The following is a 10000-nucleotide window of genomic DNA, read 5'->3' on the forward strand; positions in this document are numbered from 1 at the left end:
TGCAGGATCTCATCAGCCTAGACCATTGGAGTGTCTGTGAATGACTCTTTCGGAGATAGTTCCATGACAAGATAATTATTTCATAGCTAAGAGCTTTGCAGGTGCTACAACTCGATGTCATATTCGAAGTAATAAAAATAGTGGCTAAGAATCTCAAAATATCGAAATACCATCACAAACCACGGCCCCATAATCGGATGCAGTTTAAAGTCACATCAAGGATATGATCAAGAGAGTAACAGAGGGAAGAATTATATCTTGACAATGATTGTATGTTTGTGAAATGCTTTTGCTTAATGAAGTTACTTCTGTGTTGTACTCTAACATATTCGCGATTTTAACCACTTCATATCCTTCGGCAGTATACTAAAGTAAAGCAATTACATCAATTATTTTAGCGCATAGATATTTTACGACTGTTAAGCAGCAGTGGATTCATCCTTCCCTCAGTCTTACGTGTATCTGCCAGAACGAACGTAATCTCCATCTATCAGAAATGTCTCTTAATTTTTGTGCTGGAAGCATGCAGTCATTAGAAACAATAATTGGTTTCATTATATTCGGTTACTCTAGTATATCGAGTCGGTAGGTATATCTGCTGGATAGTATACCGAAACCTTGACTGCAATCATCTGGGTTATGTCAGTTCATTCGAACAATAATATCAATGTAGGCCACTCAGATATAATAATCAAGGACAGATATAATAAACATGACCCTTATGTTGATAACGAAACTGTAGGATGCTGGATCTAAAGAATAAAGTAGTATAAAAAACAGATCAATCTCTAAACAATATATACCATAAATAGTCATCATTCAATACAATAATAGCTTGCACGGTACATACTCTATGAAATAAGCATTAAATATAAAAATTTCCAAAACATGATTTACACAATAATCACAAAAGAGTATAACATAACATTTACTCTTACATAATCTATACTCGAGATTATTGCATCTCACACTGCCATTCGAGAGGGTTACCAATGAAATATTGCAAGTAGCATGGCGCATTATCTACACTACAGATAATGCTGGAAAGCACAAAGAAGTGTGGCGACGAAACCAAACAGAACTAGTTCACCACACAAGTTGCACATTTATAAAAGACCATAATATGAAAAATCAGAATGATTTAGCAGCGCGACGTTGTAGTGTGTGATAAATAATCAATTTTCTTGATTAGCTACTGACTGTAGACACAATTCATATAAATAGATCAGTCATTAAAAAAGAATACTTACAAAGACGTGTGTGGAATACAAATTATATGAAAACGACTGGAAGTGTCAATGGATAAGGAGACTAGTTTAAAACTTTAAGGAGAAATATCCAAATTATAAAAACGTAATGAATGAAAGAGTATAATGATGTATTCTCTGTGCCATTTCCTTACAACCATTAAGACAAGATGTGTAGAATTTGGAAGTCTGCCTGTTTTTCATTTTAGGTGACCTTTCTAATTACTCTAGTGAGTCCTAAATGTTTGTTGACAAGTTCTTTGTTCAAGGTCGGCAAGTAGTTCCCAAAGTCTTGATGCACGTTGAGTTGCACTTTGATGATTGCCGATCTTTCCTACGCTTTTTGTATTCTGATCCCTATCTCCTCCTCGATCTTCACTTCGATTGTATGCAGCTCGATCATGTCTAGTGCCTTCTATTACACGTTTTGTTGGTCTCCCAAAAAGCTATGGATTTCGTTTCATTTGATTATGGGATGAATTCCTGCTGACAGAAAATTAGATCCCCTCACCGGAAATAGACTCCCCCTCATCAGAGATCGGTTTCTCTTTACAACAGCGAGACACTCTTTCTAAGAAACGCAATCTTTGTCGTATAACGTCTCCATTTCGTAGGTGTATTCAGCCACATGCTTCTTTTCATTATCTTTTTCCGGAATGTTTTTGCTGTGTAAGTCTGGTGTTCTACTTTGAAGTCCATTCATATGCGAATGGGATAAACACGACTGGGAAGGAGATTTACTGGTTGTATACATTCCTCTATTGTTGTTTCATTGTTATCATCATCACCGCAACTTGTGGCTGGGAAAAGGTGTTCTTTGGTCTCTTAGCTTTAGGCAATGAGTGCAATGCAATCCTTTTTACGACTTCTCCGATTTTGTGTCTGTTGCGGCCTTTTAACAAGTTGCCTTCATAGGCTAAGACCTGTTTGATTCTTTGCTGTTGATGTTTTGTCCATACAAACATATTCCGCAGAAAACCCTTATAGCTACTTGAAATACGAATTATGTGCTTCAAATACGACGTAAAATCCTTTTACTTACTGGGTGTTTAGTTTAATCAGAGAACAAATTCCGTTGCTCACTGTTGGGATGTAGCCTCTGAGTACCGAGGAGAAAATGGCTGCTCGCACAACATCGTTAAGGCAGGTTGGTTCATCAACTCTACTCGTAAGTATAGTGCTGACTTATCTACAATGTATCGCACAAATGTATGCGTCTCTGACTAAACTATTAACATTATAGTTACCCCACCCTCTTAGCAACCAAGGATACAAACGTCAGAGTCAAGAGCATACAAAGAATTTCTAGTATGTGTAGCAAAGTACTTGAAACTATCTACAAATATTTCACTGTCGTTTATTCAAGGTCGGAATAATGTGATCGGTAGATCTAGGCGATGCATGACAGACAACTAGAGACACATGATGAGTGGAGTAAGATTTTTGCACTCCACTTTCCTTTTTCTGTAATACCGTAGAAGTAACTGCGTACATCTATGGCACTATTTCAGTAATCTCCTAATATTAACGAAAGAGTAAAAAGTGTAGATGCATTGTGGTCCTGTGGTGAGGCTGACTTTGCTTTTCGTCTTCTGGGTGCCAGTTGAGCACAAGCAGCGATATGATCAACGTAACTACTCACCCGCACTTACTGGCTTTGTGCCGAACTTTGAAACCAATATTAATGAGACAGGAAAGATTTTACATACACGAAAGCATCCAGTTTTCTATCTGTTATTAACTGTCAGCGGTTTTAAATATCTACTTCTTTTCCAAAACTCTTTTGCGTGCTCCTTGTGTCAGTAGTTCTTTGAGTTAGTTTGATCCATTTATTTCTTTCCAAAGACTTAATATGCGTGTGATTTATTTCTATGAACTCCAATTACTCACTACTGTCTTGTGGAACAACCCGGAATTTGCCGAGTAAAGTGTTGCTGCTGTGTATGTTTTTGTTGCTGTGTTTTTTTGTTTTCATAACTTTTGCTATTTATATGGTAGTTGTAGCTAGTGTTGCTCTTTTAAATCTTGTTCTTCTTGCCCCTTTCGTTATTGTGTCTAATGGTACTGCTGACGTTGTTTGTCTTTATAACTGTTATAGTTGTTGATGGTCAGTTTATTTATATCTTTTGTTATATATTTTGGTCTTATTTGAGTTTTCGTACTCCAAAGTATTTGAGACTTGGAGATATATGACTGCATGTTTCTCCTGTCCATTCTTCTGTCCATGTCTATTTTCATGTTAATGTTGTTTTATTTAGAACAGCAATACTATTTGGGAATTCGCGAATGCCATCATGTTCAGATACAACCAACTCCTAGAAAGCCAAGAAAGGTTCCTGTCTTTTGTTTTGAGAAATGTATACGAGACACGTGTACTTCTTGTGTTTTTCGTTGATCACCATCACTCGGGTTTCATCTTTGTAGGGGCACACATTAATCCCAATCATTTCTGCAACACAAGATCTCTTTTAAGTTTAAGTGGAAGTGGAGGCTCACTGTAGCAAATGGCCACCTCAGCCGCGTATTTCCTCTCACTAGCTGCTTATCCTAGAACAGCCCTTATTACGTTAAGGCATTGTTTCCAGTTTGAGCAGGTGTTCGATAATCTAGACCTTATTTTAATAGTCCTATACAATCTATATGTAGCCATTCTTCACTTGGAGCCAGTATATTTTATTTATTTTATCTAGTTTCAGCTCACGAGCTGTGGCCGTGCTGGGGCACCGCCATAGTAGATCTTTTTCTGAAAATATCATTACACCATCCCACGCAATCTCGCCACAATGTGCTTCTGTACCATCATTTTGAACCTTACTCGAGCATTGTACACATATTGCGAGTTTGAATGAAAGAAAATATGTTTGCCTTTACACTTGTATTATTGTTGTTTTCAACGCTTCTGTTGTTGTTGTTGTTGTTGTTGGTAATGTTATCATTGAAGTAAATATTGTTATTGTTTGTACTGTGTTGCTGTTGTTGATGTTTCTCATATTCGTGCTCCCTTGTTCTCTCTGTACGGTCTTAGACATATTAGACATGCAATTTTGCCTTCATACTATTTTCCAGGTAGGGAAACGATACTGTATTGTTTCAAATGCATCAGGTACAGCATCAAAAGTTCCGTTAGCAACTTTCTCGCCAGAAAGTATAAATCTGGCTACACAACCAGTATGTGTAGTACAACATCTGTTGATATCTGCTATTGAACCAGAGACAGATTACTTCCTGTACCAGATACTCTAATTTAAACTGACTAGTTTTAAATTACTCTCAAAAATGCTTTAAAAAGATATCTACAGCTGTTATACAATTTAGCTCACGTGTAAAAGTGGGGCATAATGTCATTAACATTTGTGAGGTCAACTCTGGATTTTGATAATATAGTTTGGATGGCCGAACGTAGCAAAATTCGAGAAATTTACAGAAATTCAATAGCGAAGGCCTGGGGTGGAGTTGGACTACAATAATAATAATAATAATAATAATAATAATAATAATAATAATAAGTTGCTGGAAAAATAGGTGGGATTGGCTGATGAAAGGAACACTAAAATTAGAGACCGAGACAAATATACTGGCAGCGCAAGACCAAGCTTTGGCCATGAACTGGAGGATCAAACTTAGGAATAAGCAAGTCTCTCCGCTGTGCAGGATCTGCAAAAGTGTGGATGAAACCATTGCCTACATCACGAACAAATACCCTAGACTTGCCGAAAACCACAAAACGTTGTGGCGACACGATCTGGTTGCGAAAGTGTTCCATTGGTAACTGCGGAAAGCGGAGGCTAAAGAGAGAGGCAAGAAGTGGTATGAGCACCATCCACGGAGTTGGAATCTAGCAAAATCCTCTGGGACTTCTCAATCCAAACAGATTAGATGCTAAAGCATAACAGAACGTCAGACCGTACGTAGTAGTGGTGGATAAGATGCACCACATATGCTATATAGTTGATGTTGCATGCCCCTTTGACCACGAATAGTGTCCTTGGGAACCGTATCAGAAGGTATCAGGGGAAATATAGAGAATTGTTACTAAAGTTTTGCCTCCTACAGAAAAGTATTAGATACTTGAAAAGAATGGATAACATGGTACCGTAGGTTGCAGGCAACATGTAAGACTCTAGAAGCTCCAACAAAACATGTTACAAAATAATAATGATAATAATAGTTACAAATTTTGGCAAAAAAATTCCGAGAGAGCTGTAAGACTTTGATGAAACATCCTCTTGAGAAATGGAAATATATTGCGTAAAAATGGTTCGGTCTTATTTGACCTCTACAGTGAAGACAAAATCTATTAATTGATATAGAAATAAAGGGAATGTCGTCACAATGGAGATGTTAACATTTTTCAACTACAAATTATCACTGAGAAATGTTTACGTATGGCCTTGCTTTCATAAATGTAAAACTGGATATTTTATCTGTCTTGAACGGAAAAGATTAACTACAACAATCCATTCCGGTCGATATTCGAAAACCAAAATTTGATTGTTTAAGTTAAGCCATTACTTAACATATCTATGACGAAAATAGAAGTTCGAAATATGGTGCTTCAAACCTTAGAAATACAATAACATTGAGTTTTAGAACTTTCTTTGGTTTGCTCGATCAAGGTTGATATGGATCTCAGTTATAATGACAACAACTATGTAATTAGTAAATGAATTTATTGGAATTAATCAGCATTTCTAACTCAATTGCTACGTTAATTTCCTTAAATGATTTACATGAGTTTCATTCTATTTCATTTGAGGATTTCAGTCATAAAATCTCGTAATTTTAGTGTTTCTCTAGGAAATATCGAAGTAGAAACAGTAAAAACAGTAAATTGAAATTTGATGAGGGCATATGATGTTATTTCACAGTCTATTTTCTGTTTTGAATGTTATGTAAGCTATTTCATCTTTATCAGTAAACAACACTTTGTAGGGGAACATAAATTAAAAGCTGATTACTCTACTGTATTCATTTCTAATTTTCGGATCTTTTAGTATATTTTTGTGAAGATATAACGCTATTTTTTTTTACGCCAGAAACTTTAATAGCATTATCAAACGTTTGGTTGTTATATATTTATTTCAGTCAAGTCTATAAACAAGGGATTGGTTCCTGCGATACAAAGTACTCTCAGTGGAAAATTTCAAAAAAAGAAAAAAGAAAAAAAAGAAGGTTTTCTATGTTTCTCATATTTCGCTTATTAATCAATTTATAGAATAACTGTTAACTATCGCAATTGCCTAAGATCTGCAAGTCTTCTAAAATTTAGAAAAATAATAAAGTCCACCAATATCTACCTGTACAAATATAGGTTTATAATTGGAGTACAAAAAGCAATCATAATATTATTATTTTCTACTCTAGGCACAAAGCCCGATTTTGGGGGAAGGGGACAGTCGATTAGATCGGCCCCAGTACGCAACTGGTACTTAATTTATTGACCCCGAAAGGATGAAAGACAAAGTTGACCTCGGCGTAATTTGAGCTCTCAATGTAAAAACAGACGAAATACCTATTTCCTTATTACCTACAAGGGGCTAAACACAGAGGAGACAAACAAGGACAGACAAACGGATTGAGCCGATTACATCGACCCCAGTGCGTAACTGGTATTTAATTTTAAAGGATGGAAGGCAAAGTCGACCTCGGTGGAATTTGAACTCAGAACATAAAGACAGACGAAATACCGCTAAGCATTCCGCCCAGCGTGCTAAAGTTTCTGCCAGCTCGCCGCTTCGCAGTCATGAAACTTTTACCCATAGATGTTCGTATTCCTTTTTTATATTGTCAAATCATTAATTTCTCTACATACCACCAGGTAGATTTTTCAATGCAACATTAGAGAAATCATATATCTTGTTATGTAGCAACGGCAATTGTCTAATTATCATAGATCTACTTCTTTATCAATGATGATAATTTTCTCAGGTTTACGCAGTACTCAATCAAGCTTCCTTTTTATCGGAATTCAAATTATTCCCTTCCAAGGTGTTATAAAATTTGACCTGTCCAATTCCAGGATCTGATAGGATATAATCATCCCTGATTATATTTTCAGAAGTCCATACTCACCTCAGAAGATATTGCTTTCATCATGTTGGACCTTTCATTGGTGGTATTTGTAATTGCGCCGCTTCCTTGTCGGCTGATGTTTAAATCACTTTATACGTCAATCACAGTATCTCAGAAAAGACGTAATATTTCTCCTGCATCTTTCTCGACACAAAATATTTTGTCAGTACCACTATTACTGTGGGAATATCAAATCAGTTTTAATTTTCATCGTTTTCATTAACAATGACAGTTATCGTCTTTAGCTTGGTATTGACACACGTGATGTAATCAAATGCTGAGTGGATGTTTTCGCTACTCTATCGTCAATCCTATCCTTATTGGATTACTTACCTTACTTCATTACACGATTTTTCTGATTCCCGGAGTCAAGAGTTCGATCCTGAGCCGCAATGAAGAAGCTTTTCGTCTCAGTCTTATATTCCAGCATTTCCCATCCAGATTTTCTACTTTCCTTTGTTTATTTCATCACGGTTTAATTTTTAGAACCGTATCGCTCCACTCCGACACGATTTCCAGGAGATAGGAAGCGAACCAAGAATTTCCCCTAGTCATAACTGTCGAATACAATGATAAGAGCCTGCAGTAAAAGTAAGAACAGCAAAATCTAAGCCATAAACATGTATATATATTTAGAAACTTATCGCCCCGTTTATTAATCATAATTAGGACCAGAAGACCGAAGGAGATAGGAAGACATTTGTAAACCAAAAAACTGAAATATCACCACCAAGAAATGAAGAGAAGCGATAAACCACAGAAGAAATAGTGGAACACAACATCTCCCTTGAGACATTCACTACTATGGAAGAACACATCTATGAAGGAGAACTCATTCTGCGTGAGGAGAAATTCTTCTTTCTGAATGAAATCAAATATACACCCCGTCATAAGACCAGCATGGATAAAACAGAAGATCTGTTAGTTTCAGAATGACGAAATCCCCAAACCTGTCTAGTGACTTATTGTTTGGTAGTACCTGAGGAGTGAGAGATACTGTGGTTGTTTGTTTTCGAAGTAAAAATATATTCCATATACGTTTTTGGTCTTCCTTTATACCGGAGTGTGTCTAACTACATCTGAACTACCACGAACTTTTTCTTTCTCTAGTCCTCCTAACTCCATGCAATATATATTCCTGTGTATGTTGTGATTTGTACAGTTAATCTTTCAAAATACACTATTTGACTGGACTTGTATCGTCTCCAAAATATGGCTATATAAGAAAATATATGTGTGTGCGTGTGTGCGTGTATACGCGCGTGTGTATGCGAGTGAGTACGTCCATATATATATATATATTATATATATATATATATATATATATATATACAGCATAGGCATATCTTTATACATATATTCATACATTCATACATGGCCATATCCACTCACACACGCATGTGCGTTCACGTGTGAATGCGTGCATGTTATTTTGAAATTCATTCTCTGTATATTTTTAAACGAATTCGTATTTATATTTATGTACGATTTCAGATAGCTCATGTATGTCAGTTTATATATATATATATATATATATATATATGTGTGTGTGTGTGTGTGTGTGTATTTATATATATGTATATATAGATATATAGTCATATACAATGCATACATATATTATAGATACATATATCTATATACATACATACAGACATATACACAATCATATATATGCATATATACATAAGTACATATATAAATATATATCATCATTTATCATATATACATCAGATATAAGTCATAGAATTCCCAAGACTAGACACCAATGTCTAAGCGTAATCTAAGCCTAATGAAGTTTACTATGAAGAAAATAAAAACAACCAATACGAATATAAGTGGTCGTTAGCGATTAAAAATCCACAAAGTTTCTACTTAACAAGTATGAAGGACAACGTAGAATAATCGGAGTCAATTGAACTGCGCGATGTAAATCGAAGGACTGGGTATTCTGCAGAATGAATATGATGAGCAACAACAAATATGATGCAAGTTAATCGAATAAGATTAACTTTTGAAGTTATGATACAAAACTTATTGAAAATTTGAGGAGATAGGAATTAAATATTCTCCATAATTAACGTGTAATTAGGAGGTTTCGTTGTTTTTCTGTAGGAATGAGGACATGCTTACTCAGAATTCTACTTCAAAAGGCATTTTCAGCAAATGTATTTCAAATGTGATTCCAACATTCAAATGTGACTCCAGAATTAAAGAAACAGATTAAATAAATATTTATGCTCTTCGGTAATTACACAAACAAAATGATAATGTCTCAAGAGTAAATATTTCGGCTCGATACGTACATCATGGATAAATATACATGAACTAGGACCTCAAATTTGTAAGAATGTACATTAGATCTGTACAAGATTATTTGTATTTTTTCATATACATGTATATACATGTATACATACATACATACAGACAGACAGACACACACACACACATACACACACACACACCACACACACACACACACACACATATATATATATATATATATATATACATATATATATACACGTATAATATATGTGTACATATATTTGCACGTAGGTATGTACGTGTGTGTGATGTATAATATGTGCATATGCGGTGATATAGATACAACATAGAATACAACACAGAATTGATCGCAGGCGTATATTGGCATGTTAACGGCAATTTACTTCGAACTTACT

The 10000-nt window shown here is 35.4% G+C and overlaps 1 protein-coding gene across 18 annotated transcripts in view; it reads left to right on the forward strand.

Annotated features, from left to right (window-relative positions):
• LOC115214246 overlaps positions 1-10000 on the forward strand; it is a 397241-nt gene that overhangs the window by 321281 nt on the left and 65960 nt on the right. For 6 of the 18 annotated variants that reach the window (XM_036504497.1, XM_036504498.1, XM_036504495.1 and 3 more), the window contains exon 11: positions 6333-6419. The exons of the other annotated variants lie outside the window; for them this stretch is intronic. In XM_036504497.1, the coding sequence (XP_036360390.1) occupies positions 6333-6419 (87 nt within the window). The remainder of the gene's footprint in view (positions 1-6332; positions 6420-10000) is intronic. 18 annotated transcript variants of the gene reach the window in all.

This window comes from Octopus sinensis, linkage group LG7, assembly GCF_006345805.1.
Source record: "Octopus sinensis linkage group LG7, ASM634580v1, whole genome shotgun sequence".
Classification (NCBI taxonomy): Eukaryota; Metazoa; Mollusca; class Cephalopoda; order Octopoda; family Octopodidae; genus Octopus; species Octopus sinensis.